The 22,111-nt window shown below is 45.3% G+C and overlaps 1 protein-coding gene across 1 annotated transcript in view; it reads right to left on the reverse strand.

Annotated features, from left to right (window-relative positions):
- Nucleotides 1-330: 330 nt before the first annotated feature.
- Nucleotides 331-22,111, reverse strand: part of LOC311513272 (disintegrin and metalloproteinase domain-containing protein 18-like) — a 69,426-nt gene continuing 47,645 nt past the window's right edge. The window contains exons 28-35 of the mRNA XM_084614975.1: nucleotides 18,128-18,217; nucleotides 16,907-17,105; nucleotides 15,075-15,180; nucleotides 12,580-12,763; nucleotides 12,187-12,267; nucleotides 11,676-11,784; nucleotides 10,271-10,427; nucleotides 331-2,552 (exon numbers count right to left, since the gene is read on the reverse strand). Coding sequence (XP_084471101.1) covers nucleotides 2,474-2,552; nucleotides 10,271-10,427; nucleotides 11,676-11,784; nucleotides 12,187-12,267; nucleotides 12,580-12,763; nucleotides 15,075-15,180; nucleotides 16,907-17,105; nucleotides 18,128-18,217 — 1,005 coding nt within the window. The 3' untranslated portion in view covers nucleotides 331-2,473. The remainder of the gene's footprint in view (nucleotides 2,553-10,270; nucleotides 10,428-11,675; nucleotides 11,785-12,186; nucleotides 12,268-12,579; nucleotides 12,764-15,074; nucleotides 15,181-16,906; nucleotides 17,106-18,127; nucleotides 18,218-22,111) is intronic.

A 22,111-nucleotide genomic window follows, 5' to 3' on the forward strand; every position in this document is an offset into this window, starting at 1 on the left:
ACTTTTCTAAATAATTTAGGGATGAAATTTATCTTTCTTAATCACAGTTGGTAAATTTAAAGAACATGGTTTTAGCCACACAAGGTATCAATGCATTGAATTTGATTGCTTATTTTGTTTCTTTCAAACTGTACTTTAAAATCAAGTTGGCAATGAAACGTTCAAATGTGCTTCAAAGTCACATTGCAACTATCAAATGCAGATTTTGACATGTAAATACTAAGCATATTCTAAATAAAAGAAAACTAGATACATGTTCTACTGCACTGACATGTGAAATTTACCTTACATTTTCTGACTGATCCATGTCTTCTAATCTAGATTATAAAACAGAGTGCTATGAGTAAAGCATACCATACACATAGTCTCGTAGCTCTTCAGCATACAGTAAATTTATTGTGAAGATTACTTTTACCCAAGTAGTGTGGCTCTCTCTTTAACCAGAGGACACGCTCTCATTCTCCGCAGTGCTAAAATGGCCTTACATGCTTCTCTTTACCTTCCTATTTAGCCCTGTGGGTTTTTGTTGCCTTTTACACTGTTTCAGTTTTTATTGGAACATGTAGTCTTTGTTTGTATCTTAAGTGCTTTTTGCAGGTATTACTGAATTCAAACAATTTTCTTTAACTCCTTTTGCATTCTCAGAGAGTTTTATTTTCTGAAGTCCAGTATTTTGCTGTTATAATTCTTTCTACAGAAACTCATCAGAATTTACAACCTGATGGAATTATGGTTGATTCCATCTTGAGAGGACAGCAGTGTTAAGGCCAGCATGTCCCTGCAGCCCGCGCCACTTCTTCACAACATTATTTTTACAAGGTCCGGGTTATCTGTAGAAACACCTTCTAGTCTCCCATCTAATTTCTCCAAGAAATCTAGAGAACAACCAAGGATCATCTATTTTTATCTTATTCTTCAATCCAAATGGTCTGTGCTGTGTAACCAAAACTCTAATCAAGAATAAATAAATGTATCCTAACGTTTGGGGAGACACAAAAATAGTTGGTATAAACAGGGGTTTGGCCCTGGAGTGCAGTAAAGTAAAAGTATCCCATCCAACTTTGAAAACCTCAAGGATATAATTGAGCTTCCATTTAGCAGGGTTGTATAGCATCTCCTTCTGTAAACAAGGTTTCCTGTACTGCAACCCCTCATCTTGCTTTGTTTTTATGCCCCTTCAGTAAACTTTCTTTATTATTAATTTCATCTCCCAACTGAATGTCTTGGTTTAACCAAGTCTCTATCATTCTGGTTATATCACACTTCCTGAAAACATTCAATATGCTACTAGCATTTGTAGCAAGGACATTTATCCTTTACTTCTTTCACTCTTTTCTACATTTTTTTACTGGTTTCATTTTACCTTAAAAAAGTTGCCTTGGTGCCGGACCAACCTTTTGTGTATCTCTCACATCCACTGTTGAAAGAGTCAGCCTGGAAATTCCATCTATTATGCCCTACACACTTTAAAGAACAAGTACTTTCCAATATGCACCTGTGTGTCTACCTCCCTATACAAAGCCTTTCGCTGACAAAACAGGAGATGTACACACTTGACAAAATAAAACCACCTCAATGAGAGGCTGTGATATTATCTGATTAAAATAGGACCGTATAGATCATTGTTGTAACCACTGTTATATATTTGCAACAAATCTTGTACAAAGGTTGTCAAGTAAGGTGCCTATGGAAAGGTTATGATTTGCTGAATATGATTATGCTATTTGTATGTATCATTTTTGTATGTGAAGTTATGAGTATTGGCTCTATCCCTATATTTCAAATGTTTGCTCCTGGGGTAACGCCCACAAGGTATTTAGCCTGCACATCTTGAAGGAACTATTCAAGTAGAATGGCCCATTAAAGAACACTTAACTTACAATGGAAGACGCCTATCTACTCTTAATGGACTTTCCTGCTGTGACTAGGCAAAATCATGCATGGACATGTGACTTGTCCATGCGAATTCAAACACCATCTTGTTACTGTAATTTTCCACAGTAAGAACAATGGGATTCCCTCACATGGCAGAAGATATAAAAGGCACTGGAAACATCTCCATTTTGTCTCTATCCTGCTCCAGTCTCTTGGACTATGAACTTATACAAATGGAGGCATTCTAACCAAGGAATTGAGGACCTTCCAATGACTTGGAAGCACCCAGAGACTTGACTTAAGCCAGCACTGGTTCACTGCTACAAGCCTAAACCAAGAACTTTGCAATTAATGTATGTATTTGACTCATTTAACCGATTTTAACTCACTTTTCTTTCTTTCTGTAAATAAACCTTGAGGATTTTAGATACTAAAGGATTGGCAACAGCGTGACTGAGTAAGATCTGAGTTTATATTGACCTGGGTGTGCGGCTGGTCCTTTGGGATCAGAAGAACATTTTGTTTGATGAGCCTGGTTTTAAAGAACCACACATCTTTAAATCCAGCGTTTTTGGTGGTGATGCAAGGACTGGAATGCCTAAGGAAACTGCTTTCCGGATTTCTTGTTAGCCAGTGTGGTGAGACAGAAGTTTACTTTCATTGCTGGTTTGGTAGATCTTATGGAGGAATAAAAAACAGTTACTCACTTCTCGCAACTGTTGTTCTTTGAGATGTGTTGTTAATGTCCATTCCAATCAGGTGCATGCGTGCGCACGTGCACGTTGGCCAAAAGATTTTTCCCCTAGCAGCATCCATCGGGGGTCGGCCTGGGCGCCTCCTGGAGTCGTGCCATCATGGTGCCCAATATAGAGCCTTGCCGACCCGCCACCCCTTCCGTTCCTTCTTGCTGGCTACTCCGACGGGGGTAGGAGAGTGGGTATTGGAATGGACATGAACAAACACATCTCGAAGAACAGTTATGAGAAGTGAGTGACCGTTTTTTCTTCTTTGAGTGCTTGTTCATGTCCATTCCAAATCAGGTGACTCCCAAGCCAAATTTAGGAGGTGGGGTCAGAGCTGTCCACTGATTGGAGTGCTGCTCTTCTGAAGGCCGCATCATCTCTGGCTGCCGGGTGATTGCACAATGTGCAGCAAAAGTGTGTATAGAAGACCATGTTGCCCCTCCGCAGATTTCCTGGGTGGGAATGCCATCAATGAAGCCTGTGCAAGCCTACAGAACACGTTGTAGAGCGGGTCTGAAGTCAGGGCCCTGAGCTCAGACACCCTCCTGGCCCAGGTTATTGCCACCAGGTACGCAACCTTGTAGGAGAGAGCAGAGAGCATGTTGCTAAAGCTCAAAGGGCCCTCCCCCCCCATGAGCCTAGAGAGGACCAAGTTGAGGTCCCAGGCAGGGACTGGTTGACAGACATGAGGGTACAACCTGTTGAGCCCCTTTAGCAATCGGCCAATCATAGGGTTAGCGAAAACCGAGTGGCCCTGTATGCCCAGGTGGAAGGCCGAGATGGCAGCCAAGTGCACTCTTATAGAAGGCAACAAGAGACCTTCCTGCTTCAGATGTAGAAGGTAGTCTAGAATGTGCGGCACCAAGGCTAGCGTCGAGGGCAAGTCGCGCTGCGCTTTTCCAATCTGAAAATCTCTTCCACTTCGCAAGGTACGTGGCCCTCGTCGAGGGTTTTCTACTGCCAAGGAGGACCTGTCTGACCTGGTCTGAACAGGAAAGTTCTGACGGATTCAACCATGGAGCTTCCATGCTGTAAGATGGAACAACTGAAGGTTTGGGTGTTGGAAACGTCTGTGATCTTGTGTGAGAAGATCCGGGGAGAGCGGCAAGGTAATCGGGGCTTCTACCGACATGTTTAGGAGGGAAGTGTATCAGCGCTGACGGGGCCAAGCCGGTGCTATCAGTATGACCTGAGCACGATCTCTGCGGATCTTGAGCAGGACCTTGTGAACGAGCGGTATCGGTGGGAAGGCGTACAGGAGAGCCCCTCCCCAATGGAAGAGGAACGCATTCGTGGTGGAGCCTGTGCTGTGATTCTGGAAGGACCAGAACTGCTGGCACTTCCTGTTGCGTCGCATGGCGAATCCATCAGGGGAAATCCCCACCTCTGGAAGATTGAATTTGCAACGTCCGGGCGAAGGGACCACTCGTGGCTGTGGAACAACCTGCTGAGGTGGTCTGCTAGCTCATTCTGAATCCCGGGGAGGTACAACGCCTGTAGGTGGATTGAATGTTCTACCCAGAAGTCCCAGAGCATAAGGGCTTCCTGGCACATGGGAGAGGAGCGTGCACCCCTGTTTGTTGATATAGAACATTGCAGTCGTATTGTCCGTCATGACTGATACACATTGTCCAGTTAGGTAAGGGCGGAATGTTTGACACGCCAGGCACACCACTCTGAGCTCTTTGACATTGATGTGATCTGCTTGCAACCAGAGGCCTTGATTTCTGCGGTCCCCAAAATGAGCTTCCCAGCCCAAGTCCAATGTGTCCGTCGCCAACAACAGGGATGGCTGTGGGGCAGCAAAGGGAACCCCTGAGCACACCTGCTGGGCATCGATACACCACCAGAGCGAATCGAGGATAGGGCGAGGCAGGGTCACGATCCTGTCCAAGTTGTCCCGGGCTGGGTGATAAATTGATGCTAGCCAAGACTGGAGCGGCCGAAGCCTGAGTCTGGCATGTCATACCCCGTATGTACGGGCTGCCATGTGCCAGAGAAGCTTCAGGCAGTTTCTCGTAGTGGTGGGAAACTGCATGACTCCCCAGATCATGTTGTTGAGGGCTTGGAGCCTCACCTGTGGGAGGAATGCCCTGGCTTGGGTCAAGTCCAGTACTGCCCCTATGAACTCTATCCTCTGGATGGGAGACACAGTCGATTTTGCTTCGTTTAGGAGCAGACCCAGGTTCTCAAAGGTAGCTCTGATAAATATGACCTGAGTTTCCACTTGGATCCTGGAGCGGCCTTTGATCAGCCAGTCGAGGTACGGAAACACCTGTACCTGATGCCTCCGCAAGAACACGGCGACACGACTGCTTTGCACTTGGTGAATACTTGAGGCGCTGCTGACAGGCCGAACGGGAGGACAGTAAATTGGTAGTGAGAAACCATTGACCACAAACCTGAGGAACTTCCTGTGGTTGAGAGATTGCAATGTGAAAATATGTGTCCTTCAAGTCGATGGAGGCCAAGGAGACCATGCGGAACTTGAGTTTCTTCACAAACTTGTTGAGCTCTTGCAGGTCCAGGATAGGCCTGAGGTTGCCTTTGGCTTTTGGTATTAGGAAATACTGGGAATAGAAACCCTCGCCCCTGTGCTCCAGAGGAACCTCCTCCACTGCCCCTAGTGACAGGAGCAACTGCACCGCCTGTATGAGAGGAAGCTTGTGAGAAGGTCCCTGAAGAGGGACGGGGAAGGGGGGTGGAACTGCAGGAGGGCACAGAATTGGATGGAGTATCCCCTCTCTACTGTGCAAAGCACCCAGCGGTCCAAGGTGATACGGGACTATGCATGGTAGAAAGGGGATAGTCGGGAGGAAAAGGTAAGGCAGGTTAGATTCAGTTCATGATCTGGTGCACCGTCCTCGACCGCACCTTCAAAAGGCTGGTTTAGGGCCAGAGGGCGGTTTGGGCTGGCCAGAGCCCTGGCTCGAGGATGGGTGTTGCCTCCTCCTGCCACTCCTGTTCCTCCGCCGAGAACCGTCCTGTCGGTTCTGCTGCTGGAATCTCTGAGGAGGTTGCGGGCGGAAGTGTCTCTGCTGCGTGGAGGGGGTATGCAGGCCCAAGGACTTGAGGGTGTCAGAGTCTTTCAGGCTGTACAGCCTCTTATCTGAAAATTCAGATAAAAAAAAGGGTGTCACCCTCAAATGGAAGGTCCTGAACAGTTTGCTGGACCTCATAGAGTAACCCCAAAACTTGGAGCCAAGCACCCCTCCTCATAGCTACCCCTATCGCCACAACCCTAGTGGTGGCATCTGCAGTGTCTAATGTGGCCTCTAGGGAAGCACGGGAGACTAGCTTGCCTTCCTCCACCAAGGCTGTGAACTCAGTCCGGGAGTCCGAAGGGACAAGCGCCGTAAACTTTGCCATTGCCACACAGGTGTTATACGAATACCTGCTTACAATGGCCTGTAGGTTCGCGATACGGAGCTGCAAACCCCCTGTAGAGTAGACCTTTCTCCCCACAAGGTCTAGCCGCTTAGCATCCCGGTTTTTTGCAGAGGGTCCTTGGAAGCCCTGTCTCTCACGCTGGTTAGCTGCATCGACCACCAGCAAGTCAGGAGGTGGGTGAGAGTACAAATGCTCGAAGGCATGAAATAATGCCTGAAGGGCACGAAATAATGCCTCTCGTTGTGCTTGGCAGTGGGTGGCAAGGAAGCTGGCGTCTGTCACAGGGTCTTAGTGGCATCCACAATGGTCTTTATAAGTGGAAGGGCGATACGCGAGGGTCTGGAGGGTACTAGGATGTCCACCATGGGATCAGCCTCCTCTATCACTTCCTCGGCCTTAATGCCCAGACCCTGGGCGGTCCTACGCAGCAACTGCTGCAGCACCCTGTTGTCCTCTAAAGCAGGGGCTATGGCTGTCCCCGCCAATGCTTCGTCCGATGACGAAGAGGAGGAAACATTTACTAGAAGTGGAAACTCCCTGTCATCCACCCCTGAAGGGTCAAGAGACTCTCGGGGAAGCATTGGTGATAGTGGCGCCACCGAGAGTGCCAGGGCTGTAGACATCGGCGCACACATTGGCCCCACCGTCAGTATGACGGGAGGGAGCTGTGTCTGCACGCTCACAGGAGCCAAGGGAAGTGGAGGGCCAGGTGCTGACATCGGCACCGGGGCTGCCGGTACTGGCATCGAGGTCAACGTCGACAACGGTGCCAGCATGTGAGACGTGTGTGAAGACGCTGCCAAGGGCGATGCCAAGGTCAGAGCCAAGCACGGTGCCATAGTCGACGACAGTGCCAGAGGCGGAGGTGTCGGGACTGCAGGTGCCAAAGGCAGGTGCACAGTGGATGGCGGAACGAAGGTGGCTGAGGACACGGAAGACATCGCAGAGCAGTGACCCTGGGTTCCTCCGTCCTTGGTGAAAGGCCCAAGGGGTCCAGAAGGGCCACTGAGGTGGGTTCTGCCACTGTGGAGGCCATGTCTGGGGCTCTCTCCTGTCTCTCCCAGACCTCGATCTGCGACTTCTGCTCCTCCCAGAGCTATAGGAGTCAGACTCTGACTCCGAGGTCTCTGAGACTGAAGACCACAGAGGAGCCAATCCTCGGTGCCTCGAATGTCGAGAGCTCGGGGAGCGGGTAGGCTCTCTGTCCGAGTGAGTTGGCGCCAAGGGATATGGCGAGGGGGAGCATCTCGTCATCATAGCCGGCTTCTCCTTCCACTGCACTGGAGAATGGGGCAGGTCCGCCAGCGCTGAAGGTTCCTCCCTCCTGGTGGGCGAGAACGGCGCCGTAAGATGCAGGAGGTCCTGAGTAGCTTGATAAACTTCTGGCGTCGAAGGGAGCTGTAGCTGCTGTGTAGGCACCGGCGACCAAGGCAGGGCCGGACTCGACTGCCTCACTTGGGCAGGAGTCGACACGGCCCCGGCAGGAGATCCAGAGGAGTGGCCTGCCTGGGGGTCTCACGTCTCTTGGTTTAGCCAGAGAGGAGCAATTGTCCAGCTTCTTCTTTAGAGGCACCGGCAAGTGGGAACGGTGCCTACTATCAGACGGGCCACGTGAGGAGCCATGTTGCTGCCGAGCATCTTGGGAAGGGTCCTTTCTCGGCACCGAGCTCAACGACAGTGCCGGGGCGCTCTACGTCGAGGATGACGTATTAGGGGTCAGGTCCCCTGAGCCCAGGTCGGAGTGGGGGTGTAGAGCTGCCTCCACGAGGATCACCTTGAGCTGCTGTTCCCTTTCTTTAAGAGTTCTCTGACAGAACTCACCGCAGATCTTACAGTGATCTTTTTGATGGGTCTCCCGCAGGCACCATAAACACAACGAGTGCAAAACACTCTTTGGCTTGCGCTTCGCGCAGGCCACACAGTTTTTAAAACCCGGGGATTGCAGCATACCACGGTTCCAGGGAGGAGGGAACCCCAACAATCTCTATACTAAGAACATTAACTAACTAACTGTATACAACCAGAGAAAGAATGAGCTTGCTGAGCAAGAGCTAAGGGAAGTTCCAGCCACCATCACTGGCAGTAAGAAGGAACTGTAGGGGTGGAGGGTCGCCAGAGCTCTATATTAGGCACCATGAGGGCGCAACTCCAGGGGGCGCGCAGGCCGACCCGACGGATGCTGCTAGGGAAAAAATCTTCTGGCCAACGTGCACATGCGCGCGCACACACCTGATTGGAATGGACATGAACAAGCAGTTGAAGAACCACCTGTTTGGGGTGAGCCTGCCCTATTTCTCAGCAGTTTGTCCTGAATTTGGTATTCTCTGCTGTGACCCACAACGGCATAAAGCTCTTTGCGGCAAAGTGTCAGTGTAGTCACTACTGTTTGTTTTGTGAACAGAACTGGCTTCCACCAGTATCCCACAATGCCTGCCGTGACCGCTCTGCTCACTGTTTTGATCTCTGCTGCCCTGCAGGCATGCACCCCACACCTTTCAAAGCACTCAGAAATATCTGACAGCTGAGCTTGCTGCTTCCTTTGGGGAAAAAAGAGCAAATCAAGAATGTGGAATGGTCCTGTTCTTCCCTGCACAAGGAACACAGTAGCAGGCAGACTGCTGCTGCAGGGAGCTGGAGAAGTGGGGGGAGGGAGAAAAAGGAAGGAAATGCTGTGCTGCTTCGACATTCCTCAGCACCGAAAGCTCCCAGACTTGCTCAGGATGCCGCTTCCAGCAGCTGAGGAGATTGTGGGAGAACTCAGAGGGAATCACAGAACCACAGGCAGGCAGAGCGGGCTGCTTCTGGAGAGACTGCTGTGCTGTGCAGAGCCTGCGGCTGATGTGGGGAGGTCCCCCTCCCCCGCCTCAGAATAGGCGGGTCAGCCTGCTGTCTCCCTGACCCCAGGCACCCCAGTCTCCTCCCCTCCCTTCCCCCCTCCCCCACACACACTTCAGGGGTGAAAGCGCCTGACAATCTATTAGGATGCCCCTGGAACAATGGGACTGAGAAACCTGCAACACATAATGTTGCACCTGCCCCATGGGGCACCGCAAACCCTTCCCAAAGCACTCTGCAGCCAGTTGCATAGTGGGATAATTACCACAGTGCACTGCTCTCAGGTGATGCAAGAGCTGTTAGAGGGGATGCACTCTGCTGACACAAGGAGCTAATGTGGACATGCAACAGTGGTTTTAATTACAGCGGTACAACTTTTGCCAGCAAAACTTTGCAGTGTAGACAAGGCCTTAGAAAGAGAGAGGAAGTTGGAAGTACAAGAAGATGGCTGCACGGAGGAGCTCTAAAGTCACTCTCTAGAGAAGGGTAAGTTGGCTAAGTACAAGGAGGAGTTCTATAAGGGCTTGCATCCATTGCCGCTCGTCAGTAACTGTAGACATCGGCAGTCGATTTAGTGGGTCTAGTGAAGACCCGCTAAAGTCGACTGCAGATCGCTCTCCCGTCAACTTCTGTACTCCACCGGATCGAGAAGAACAGGGGGAGTCGATGGGAGAGCATCTCCCATCGACATCGCATAGCGTGGACCCCCGCAGAAAGTAGATCTAAGCTACGTCGATTTGAGTTACGCTATTCAGGTAACTCAAATTGCGTAACTTAGATCGAATTTCCCCTGTAGCGTAGACAAGATCTTAGTCCTTCAATCCTGCCTTGGGCTACAGACTTTGGCAAGAAGATAGGAGGGATTAGGTAGGCATGGGGGAGTGTAGGAAGTACTAGTGTTAACCAAGAGGTGATCCAGAAGATTGAGAAGAGAGGTAGGAGGGAATCCAGGGGAACAGCAACAGGGTTGGCATTTGAGCAGACTGTGGTTGCTGGGCATAGAGTCCCTGGGTTAGGACCTGAAGTAGTGGGCAGGCACAGGTTCCCCTATAAGCCACTGGGAAAGTGACACAGAAGTGGATCAGAAGACTGCCTGAGACTTCAGACAGACAGTTTGTCCAGTGGGACTTTGATACCCCTGGAAGAGGAAGACTATAGTGACCCAGCAGGAGGGCTGACTCACAAATAGAGAGCTGGAGCTGCCACGGGCCAAACGAGCAATGGAAGGAGGTGCTAGACCTGATGAGAGCTGATCCCTAGACCCAGCCATGAGGAGGCATCACAACAAGTGTGCCCATTACAGCACCACTCAACTATTCCACTCCTATGGTCTTGCTCATGAACTCACCACCTTCCCCAGTGCCCAGGAAGATTCCAGATCCCTAAAAGAAAGGTTAGAACTAGACAGGTGAACAAAATAAACTTACTCATCAACTTGTGATTCTTCCTTAGTGCAGCATCTATTCAATTCATTTCGTTTTATAATCATGATGATAGAACAAACAAGGACAGGCAGAAAGAGACAGAAACTTAGCAGAAGCCAGTTCTTCAAAGTGTTCCGGTAAAGTCCGTCAGTGATTGCATCTATCAAGGAAAGAAATATATCACAGATCTTTATGATCTGGGAAGTGGGGCCTCCAACCAGAGGAGACATTATCCTGTATTTACCTGTTAGTGATAGAAAGGAATGGAACAAAAATGTGAACATAGCAGACACGTGAAACCTGAAAACATGAGATTCCCCAAACTGTCACACTTTCAAAAAGGATGCTTTGAACAAGCAAGATACTTTGTTACTTTAAGGAATGATTGCAAATAATGTTCAAAACATGGTACAATTACCAGCTGGTATTCAAAAGTAGTTCAGGACCAGAATAGCACACTATTTTATTGTAGGACTGAAATGCATTAGCACAGCTATGATCAACAAAGTCACTTAACATGTAATTGAGATTAGATTTTAAATCAGATCTGTCATAGTAAGAGTCTTAGATTCCACATTGTTACTTTATAACAGCCAGTTGACTGTATGTAATCAAGATAGTGTAATACATGATCACTTTCTTGTATCCAATAGCAATTTGTTTATTAAAATGCTGTTATCCATACTATTAAAGTAATAAAATAAAAAGAAAGAATAGTATTAAACTTTTCTCTTCTTTTTCACATTTAAAATGTAGAACCTCAGTTTATGTATTTCCCCTTACGACTCAAACTCTTAACTGTTCCATGGTATATATTTCAGATATTTTTTTGCTTTTTTTAGTAATGGAAAAGTACAGAGAAGGGCAATAAAATGATTCGGGGTATGGAACAGTTTCCATAGGACAAGAGATTAAAAGAACTGGGACTGTTCAGTTTATGATAGAGATCTATAAAATCATGAATGGTGTGGAGAAAGTAAAGGAGTGTTATTTATCTCTTCACATAACACATGAACCAAGGTCACCTAATGAAATTAATAAGCATCAGGTTTAAAAACAAATATAAGGAAGTACTTCTTCACATAACGCACAGCCTACCTGGGGAACTCATATTTGGGTTCAAAAGAGAATTAGATAAATTCCTGGAGAATAGGTCCATCAATGGCTATTAGCCAAGATGGTCAGTGATGCAACCCCGTGCTCTGGGCGTCCATAAACCTCTGATTGCCAGAAGCTGGGACTGGACGACAGGGATGGATCACTCGATAAATTGTTCTTGTTCTGCTGGATGACAGGATACTGAGCTAGCTGGACGATTGGTCTGACCCAGAAAGGCCATTCTTATTTTCTTAAATGTTGCACTGGGAAAACAACAACACAGGGTACAGAATTTTCCAAGATAACTAACCACTTTTGAAAATACTGTCAATACTCCCTCCAAATCCTTTTGATGAAATTTTGCAATCTGGTGGCAGCCAGCCAGACCTACAGTGACAATTTCCTCTGTTGTTGCACACCTGAAATAAAAGGGGGAAAATGCTGTTTAATTACTTATTATACTTTGTAGTTGGAAGTCTCAAAATATGAGGAAATCCCATTATACATGCTTTTAGGAAACAGTTTCTCTTAGAGATCTCTCTTCTTTATAACCACATTCTCAGTTCTTAAAAACTAACCAGTCTGTTTCAGAAAATACATCAAATGTAAAGTACCACAGACTATTGTCTATAAAGAAAACCATGAATACGACTCTAAGTATCAGGAAAAACCAAACCAATCAGCCATGGCACGAAGACTTTGCATGCCAAGTGTCAGCCTAAAGTAGCTTTTTCAGTTGACGATTTATAAGAAAAATATCTGCAAATCCAAAATATTATTAATCCAAACAGTATTATTATAATAATGTTGCTGTTACTTACTCCATGGTCATTGCATTTTTTCTTTACATCACAATTATATTTCAGGACAGCAGCATCTCCACATTTCTGGTTCATACAAATCTAAAACCCAAACATAAATACAGTTCAAGGTCAACAGAAAGCATAGAAAAAAAATTCTCTAGGTTTAAGGGTCTTTTTCAGGCTGTTTAAGAGCAGAAAGCTGTTTACCAGATCCTATTTTACCTCAAAATATTTGGAAATAGTTCTTGGTTAGTTTAGAGTAAACCAGGGGACAAAACAGTTAATTTTATAACTCAGTAAGCCAGTGCAGCTCATCACTGCTCCAATATTAGTAGCAACTTCTAAAAAAAGTGTATGTTTACATGGAAAACATTTACATTGCTAACCGTTTAAAAAAAAAAGATTTGTTACCTTTTGCTTACCACAGAGAGTACCATCCTTCACCAACATTGGATCCCTCACTCGAGGCCCCTTCATATAATCTAAAGTTATGCATAAGGAATTCTGCACCCTAGCATAAATGACAGCAGCCTTTTCCTTAATGAATGGTCTATGACTTGGATATTGACAAACTAACTTCCCACACTGGAGATCTCTACAAACATATGAGAAGAAAATTAAAACTACATATTTGGCATTTGACAGTTCAAAATATTAGATATTCAAGCATACCATAATTTCTGTGAGAAGGGATAACTATACTCTGTACAGAGGTTTGCTTTGGTTCCTTGATGCAAAACACCAAGCAAAACACCAAGCTTGAATGGATTCTCCAGGAGAATCCACCTCAAGCTTGGTAAGTTATTTCAATGGCTAATTACCCTTACTGTTAAAAATGTGTGCCATATTTCCAGTCAGAATTTGGCTATTCAACTTCCAGCTATTGGATTTTGTTACACCTTTGTGTGCTAGATTGAAGAGCCTATTATTAAATTTGCATTCCCCATGTATTACTTAAAGAAGTACTGCTACGACATATATAAAACACAGGCAAAGAGACTGTTGCACATGTGAAATATTCCATGCACAGTAAAAAAAGGGGTTTTAAAAAATTAGTGTCTAGGTTCCTCCTCCATGTGAAGCACTTTCCCAAAGCATCCCGATACTGTGGCAAAACCAGAGGGACACCTGAGAGAACACTTCTTCCCACATAATACGACAATGATAGCTGATATTTTCTTGCCAGAAGTCTCTAGATTTACATATCACTGACTGAGGACAGGCTGTTCTTACTAGAGGGACCACAATGCTGGAATTTGTTTCCTGTGTTGGCCCAATGAAGCGTGAATTTTACTCCTGAGGGCATTCTGCGCAAAAAAATTAAAAATTCTGCGCAAAAAAAAAAGCCATGCACAATATTTTAAAATTCTGCAAATTTTATTTGTCAAATAAATATGGAGGCTCTGGCATGGCACTGGGGAGCATAGGCCACTGGCAGCACAAAGGTGGGAGATCACTGTGCAGCCCCCCCGGGACATGGACTCAGCAGTGAGGCTACACCCAACCCTGACACAGCACAAAGACCAGGCTTTCCCCAGAGCCCTGCCCTTCCATGTGGGCAGGCAGGCTCAACAAGGCAGGATTCAAGTGTGGAGGGGCTTAGCGTGGGGGGACCCAGGTGTGGTTTGAGAGGGTTCTGCATTGGGCAATCTGGGTGTGGGTGGCTCAGTGTGGGGAGGATCTGGATGCACAGGGGCTTCTTGGGGGGTTCTGGGTGCAGTGGTAATGGGACTCTGGCAGGGGGTCCAGATGAAGGTGGTTGGAGCTCAGCGGGGAGGGGGTCTGGGGGGGGAGATTGAGCTTGGTAGGGGAGGCTCAGTGAGGGGGTCCAGATGACTTGTCAGGGTGGTGCAGGGGAAGTGAAGCTCATCAGAGTGAGTTCTGAGTGCAGGGGGGTGAGGCTTGGCAGGAGGGTCTGGCTGCATGGGGGCTGGGCAGATGGGAGAGCAGCTTCCTGTACAGGGATCCCTCCCCCTGCAATTAAGGAGCTATGGGTGCAGGAAGTGGTGGTGGTGGGGGAGGAATTTGCAGAGTTTCCTGCAGCTGGGGGAGAAATCTGGGGGTGGGTCTGGCCTGGGTCCAGATCGTGCAGGGGAAGAGGAAGTCTCATCCTCACTAGCCCAGCCGGAACTAGCAGCGGAGCATGGTGCAGGGTAGGAGCCACCAGCCAGGTCTTCCCCAGCCCCACAGTGAAATACCTCTCTACCAGTTCCCTGGGCACCCTGAAACATACAGCTGGGGAGGGTTGCATGACCACTCTTTTTTGCTCCCTTTGCTTCCCCATCAGAAAGTCATTTTTCTGCTGGGAAGCAAATCTGCAGGGGACATTAATTCTATGCATGCGCAGTGGCGCACAATTTCCCCAGGAGTAGAATTTGCTAGTCTTGACTCTTCAGGGTATGCTGCAAAGTCCACCAATCTACTCAGACTTCTGCTTGAAATAAAGTGGTTATGTTTGCAAGGACTCTCTGGGTCACTGGTTAGGAATGACATTTTTCGCTGAAGAGGCGCTTCAGGTAGGAGAGAGGCTCCTGCAATAGAACCTGAAGCAGAGGGATTGAAGTGCATGGTGTGTCCTCCTTTCAGTGCTGAGAGAACCAAATGGGGAAAAAGCCTGTAGGAGCTGTAGCCTATGGTGGGCAGAGAAACTGTTTTGGTTTGATACTTTGCCTGAGTTTTCTGCTAAAGAATAAAGCTGTGCCCTGAAAAAAAAACATGGGCATGGCAGTGAACTCTTTCTGAGCTGGGAAAACAGGCCAGCAGCTGTTTACATATAGTAAAAGTTCAGAAACAAACCGGATAAAAATTTTCAAAATCCAAGTTACTTTCAACACAATCAGCCAAGATGCCATGCTTCATCTTGTACTTCTCCCTATAGGGAGACATTTCTATTTCTCAAAACATACTTCCATTCGCAAGCCTGGTAACCGTCCTGATTGAAGCCGCAGTGTCCCATCCTATCCTTTTGACCATTAATTTCTTCATAACATGCGAGAGAGCCACTTTTTGAAGCTGCAAATACAATAACATTGATTAGACTTCGTCATAGACTTATAGAAGTCAGAGTTGGAAAATGCTTTGCTGGAACACCTAGCACATGCCAGTGCAGAATTGTTCTCTGCACTGTCGAGTCTAGTTTGCAGGTCATAGACACAGGGCTGCTTCAAGCCAAACTCGGGCTTCCTTCACAGCTATTCAGTCATGGCCTCCTCCTAGAACAAGTGGGTGACCGTCTCTTTTTCATAAGTCCCAAAATGCTCTGCCAAGGCTGACTTCAAGACACAGGCAGAACAGGCAGTTGCGTAGAGCAGCAAAAATTAGTGGCAGAAAAAAGTACAGTATTTATTTATTTGGGTGACTATAGATTGGTAGAGGTATCTATTCACCTAGATCAGCAGAACCTCAAGCCAGTCCAGTGCTCTACTATAGGAAGGTATGTGTCTCAGGTGTGGTACTGAGAGTGTTTGACAACCATTGGAAATGTGTCAAAAATGTGTGTAAGTTGTTTCTGGAGTTAAAGGAATAGGTATGGAGATTTCCTATTAAACAGAAGATATGGAGAATGTGGGTGTAAGATAACACACTTAAGGCCACTAGAAACTCTGGTCAGTCACATATATAATAGGAAATGTTCTAATTTACAGGCTAACCTGGAGTATCCTCAGCAAGTTTCTGAAGCTAAATTAGCTTCACAGGGATTTAACCAGGCCTTCATGTGGAACCTGTGATGTGTTCCAGTTAGGGACAAGGAAAGGGCTCCAGTCGTTATCACAAGAGTTGGCATGAAGCAGCTTTTATTCCATACAACTGGAGTAAATAACCTGTCCCTGATGGAGCAGGGGGCCTTGCAGCTGCAGGTTGACAGCATTTTATGAACCAGATCAGCCTGGACAAGGATGGCAAAGAACCATCAGATCATCTCATTAGGGTTACTAATATAATAATGTTTACAACAACTGCTATAGTTATGCTTGCAAAACACTTTGCATGATAGCCTTAATGTGTGGTATGCATCTTTCTAATTTTCATAAAATGTGCGTGTAAGATAACACACTTAAGGCCACTAGAAACTCTGTTCAGTCACATACATAATAGGAAATGTTCTAATTTACAGGCTAACCTGAAGCTAAATTAGCTTCAGAGTGAATTAACCAGGCCTTCTAATTGTTCCAAACCAACCAAAGCAACTTAAATGATTTTAGAAAGTCTATGATATGGTTAAAAAAAACAAAAACTCTTCATACCAAAATACCACTGCCATTATCTCCTCTCTACTCCCCCCAACCAAAATGCCATCTGGACTTAGGGGAATGTGCAGGCTGCTAGGATACAGGTAGTCATGAGTTCTAGTCTCACCCTTTACACTGACTGGTCTTAATAAATCTCTGCACTACATACATGTATTTTATGTAGGAAGCTTCACAGCACCACCAGCGGTATAAAATATAGTTATCCATATTTTACCCATGTAGTCACTGAACCATAAAAAGGTTAAGGGAAATACTCAAAGTTACCTAGAAAGTTTGTGGCTGAGCTGTGAACAAAACCCAGATCTTTGATGCAATAAACCCAAGTCTTATCCAACAGACCACAGAGCGTCCAGGCAAGTTGCCTCAAGTATCTGTGCCTAATTATGTCATTTGTGACAAATAATAATTATCCACCTTCATAAGGCAGAAACACTGAAGACAGCAGTCTCTAGAATTAGATTTTGGAAACAAATAACTATCATTATTACCTTGACCAAAGAGTTTTTTACACTGTTTATCAGCAGTTTGGCACACTCCTTTGAAACAATAGGCTGTGTTCTGGTTGCATGGGTGTCCATCCATGACCCAGAAGTCAGGTGTACAGTGTGCAGAGGAACCATTGCAATACTCTATTAGATCACACTCATCTTCGCTAGTGCTTCGACATAATGTACCATTTCGCACAAACTAGTAGGAAAAAAACAGAAATAGGAGGCCTGTGCATGACATATAGAAAGGTTATAACTAGAGCTGTGTGGAGGACAGAAATTTGCAAAGGATTTCAAGATTTTCATACCTATCTTCTGATTAGGAACAACACCCCTACACTTCAAATTTCTCTATGAAAGAAAATCGCATGGGGAAAATCATTTAAAGTTGATTTAAATGTTTCATTTTGATTTCACAATTTTTATTTTAATATTATATCATATAATATCAAATAAAAATATTAAAGACAAAATTGAAATTATATTGTCAGAATTCTTTTCCCTTGTTTTCTTTTTAAATTTAGACAAAATTTACATGATTTTGCAAAGCATTTAGACTTTGACAGAACTGCACTCTCTGGTTGAAAATGGTTTCACTGACATTTTTCCAATCAGCTCTAATTATAACTACTAAGGAACAGAATTTATGCGAATCACAATATTTTATATTTATACTGATTAGTCAACATAACAAGAAAACCTAACAACTAGAAACACTTTTTTTAAATATAAAAAAGCTAAAAGTCTTTCAGCTTTTTGTTTTTAAAAACAAGTTTTTGCTTTGATGACTTGAGTAACAAAAAGCTGATCCCATGAAACAAAGTGAAGATCAGCTCCCTTTTTGGTCATTTGAGTCATTGGCCTCTGCTTAACTCCTATGGCATGTGCACGCTCAGACAGAGTATTAAGTACATGTTTATACAACTGCTTCCATCAGGTCTCATTTACAATATTGCCTTGAATTATCAATATCATTTTGACAATATTTTAGGTAACTCGATATGTCAACAGTGACTTGTTCTCTGGTTCTTTCTGTATATAAGTATAGAAAGCAATAATATATAGTATGCACAGTTTGCTCCAATCCTAAATACTGAACTGGATTATTCACATACTTAAAAGTTAAGCATTAAGTATCTGCAGTATCGGGGCTATTGTTAGATATGTGGGTTATAGTTAGAAAATGTGTTAGGTTCTGATCACTCAGAATGTATAGCTTACCCTACATTTCCAACAACAATCTCCAGTGATACATTTGATGTCTCGTCTAAATTTACAGGTGCGTTGGCAACACGGATCCCATAGACATTCCTGAAAAACAAACAATAGAAACATTATAGATTTTAGAATATACCACATTTTAATCCTGGCAAAAGAGACCAGTTTGGTGGCCCTGGAAACTGAAGTCTCTCCCCTCCCGCCCCCCCAAGGAAAGAAGTTAATTAAAAGTCCCTTTCTGACAGGAGGCGTTTCAAAAACATTCTCAAGGGGGCGGTTTGGAGGAAGTTCCCAAAGCCTTGGCTCACGGCTTACTGAATAATGCCAAGGACCCAGGTATCTGAAGTCACTAAGCTTCTGGAAGTATCAGTAGTAGTAGCAGTTCCAAAGGTTGCATGCGGTGGAAGTTGACACTTTAACATCTGCACTTGAGGCCACAGTGATATTTTAATCCCTGTACTGAAGCATGCAACATGGAAAGCGCTGATGCGTTCATCTATCTAGACTACAAACAGAGTTCAAACAGCCACAGCGAACCAGACGTTATTTGACAAATAGGTCTTGCCACCTCCTCTATGAAATCCAGGTCTCAATTATGAACGCAAAAATATCACTGCACTGAGACAAAGTTCAGGATTTATCAAATCTGTGTACTACCTGTATTGCTATATAGGTCAGAAACCTGGAGCCTCTTGCAGGCAGACTTGGAGCAGCTAGAGGCATTCCATATGTGCTGTCTGAGCCAAATCTGAGTACAAAGTGGTTTGACTTTGTGCGAAATGTCACAATCTGACAGAGATTCGACCTTCCTTCAATAGCTCATTATATTCAAAAGCAACATTGCATGCTCTTCAGCCAAGACACCAGAATGGACAAAAACACCCCAGCACAGCATGCTCTCAAACTCTCCATTGATACATGAAGGGGTGTACATCCTGAGCTACCCGGCGCCATCCATGAGGCCACCCCAGAAATTCATGGATTCGCATTACTGAGCCAGATCTGGGAACTTCATTATACAATGCCTGGTGCGATGCTATCAACCATGATCAGTCTGGCTGGTGCAACAGTCCTCCACATACTGTATGTGTTTGACCATCATGGTGAAGCTCACTCCTTCCAGTTCTCCCATCTCCCAGCCTGTAGTGGTTGACAAACAGCCTGATTCTTCACCCAAAGTCTCTTCTTCTAGGGACCCCAAAATGGAGTGGTAGGCAGAATAGCTCATCTTCTCTTTATTCAATACACCAATTAGGCCTAGTTTCTGACACTCCAATTTTTGTTCGTTACTTTCTGGTTCCACACTTCTCATTTGCCAGACATGATCTTAACACAGTCCTTTAATAGACTTTTTTGTTTGGACTAATTTAGTCATTCTGTCTCCTTTTACATATTTTTCCAACAATATTTTGTTATAGGCATTATTACATTTTATGAACTTTCACTTCTCACAGCTGAGTCCACAAATAAGGTAAATTTTAATTTGTAGGCCCAATTATTACAACACCTCCTGCATAACACAGGTTATAGAAATTCCCAATATATTTCCTGTTTGAACTACAGCAAACCTTTTAGAAAAGCATCCAATATTGATTTTTAAATGGACAGTGATAAGAGAATCCACCATCATTTTTGGTAAGTTATTCTGTAGCAAGGTCGAGACTCACCGGTGTGGTGTCTCCTGATGGTCGCCCTGGGAATTAGCTCTTCTCCAGCCTTGGAGCGCCCTCTGCCAGCTGGTGGCTCACCTGCTTCTGGTCTCCGTGTCCCTCCCATACCCTGGTGCCCCTTTACCATGGGGTTCTGCCCCAGCAGTACCCCCACACTCTGGGTCTCCCCTCCCAGGGGAACCCCCAACCATCTGAGCCCACCTTGCCTCAGTGGCTACTGCCAGTCGTCATCTAGCCCCTGTTCTCTGGGGCAGGCTGCAGTCTGTAATGGCCGCTCATCACTGGCAAGGGGGTAGGACCAGCTGCCTCTGCCTATCCCTGGGCTACACCTCTGTAACCCCAGTCCCTGCTTAGGCCTTAACCAAGGCCTCACCCTGGAGCTCCCCAGCTCCTCTTGCCTTTCCCCAGCACTGCTCTGCTCTGCATCAGGTACCCTGTGCTCCCAGGCAGCTAGGTCCTTCTCCCTCCAAGGCTGGAGAGAGACTGTGACCCAGCTCCTCCCTTAGGCCGTCTTATACTCCCAGCCTGGCCCTGATTGGCTGCCTCAACCCTGCACTTAATTGGCTCCCCGGGGCAGCCCTTTCCCAGGACTGTTTTTAACCCCTGCCCCACGGGAGAGGGGTGACCGCCCCTGTACATATTCCAATGGTTAATTATCCTCTTTGTTTAAAATATGCGCCTTATTTCCAATCTGAATTTATCTGGCTCCAACTTCCAGCCATTGTCTTCCAGACTGAAGAGCCCATTATTAAATATTTGTTACCCATGTGGGTACTTATAGGCTGTGATCAAGTCACCCTTGAACCTTCTCTTTGTTAAGCTAAATAGATGGAGTTCCTTGAGACTATCGCTATAAGGCATGTTTTTCAATCCTTTAATCATTCTCTTGGCTCTTCTCTGAACACTCTCCAATTCTCAACATCCTTCTTGAATTGTGAACACCAGAACTAGATACAGTATTCCAGTAGTGGTCACACCAGGACTAAATACAAAGGTAAAACAACCTCTCTGCTTCTACTCGAGATTCCCATTTATGCATTCAACTACTACATTAGCCCTTTTGGCCACAGCATCGCACTGGGAGTTCATGTTCAGCTGATTATTCACAAAGCCCCCCAATCATTTTCAGAATCACTGCTTTCCAGGGTAGAGTCCCCTATACTATAAGTATGGCTTACACATTCTTTGTTCCTTGATGTATACATTTACATCTGGCAGTATTAAAATACATATTGTTTGCTTGCACCCAGTTTACCAAGCAATTTCAGCTACACTGGTTTAAGTTCTGGTGAAGTTAGGAGGCACTTATAATAGAATCATGCAGTAGCTCCAACCTTAACTACAGAGAGGCTACTGTCTCTGAAATAAGCAGAAAGTCACTACACTGTTTTAAAACTTTAGTACTGGAGAACATTTGCTGACCTACCAGTATCAAACCAAATACTATTAGAATATAAAAACGGTTATGGTTGTTACACATATAACATACCTAATACAAAAACACAAAAGCAAGGAAATTAAAAGTCAAGTCACCTTACAGTACATATCCTCTACTCTTCTACCCACAGGCACACATTTTATCTTCATCACAACAGCCATACACCACAGATCATGAATCGCATCCTTAACTCTATCTCCTCAACCTCCCCTTCTGTGCACATCCTTTTACGGAACGTCCCCATCCCAATGCTATTAGTTGTGAATGTCTAATATAGTATATTTTTGTGTTTGGAAGGAGTAGATTAGTAATGGAAGGCTGTCATCCCCAGAAGGGGCAGATAACATTGTGGTAGATGGTCTCTGCTGTATACTAATTGTAGTAGAGTCAAGGTGTGTGCTTGTAGAGGGAGGAATGTTTTGTTGGGAGGGAGGTTGGTGAAGGGTGTGATAGAAAGCCAGCATGTAGTGTTCTTAACTGTTTTCACAATGAATTTTTTTGTATATATTCATTTCGTAGGGCTTTTATGGGGCTTGATCCTGAAAGGTGCTGAGCTCTCTGATCTGAGCCAACAAAGTACTTAACCAAGTGTTTAACTTTAATTACATGAGTAGTTTCATTGACTTTTTCATATTTTTAAAGTTAAGCACATGCTTAAATGCTTCCCTGGATTGGACCTAGAGTACACAGTACCTTGTAGATACATTGAGATTGACACTTGTCTTAACATTTCAGAGAGGAGACAGATGAGTGAAGGAAAGGTATGCCTGGAGGGGTGGTTCCTGGAGCTGTGCGACAGAAGTATAGCTGCCAAAGGAAAAGTTTTATCCGTCAGAAGCTGCACATAAAACATACTTAGATATGGGATAAAATATGGCA

The sequence above is a fragment of the Lepidochelys olivacea genome (assembly GCF_965140295.1).
Source record: "Lepidochelys olivacea isolate rLepOli2 genome assembly, chromosome: 26".
NCBI classification, from domain to species: Eukaryota; Metazoa; Chordata; order Testudines; family Cheloniidae; genus Lepidochelys; species Lepidochelys olivacea.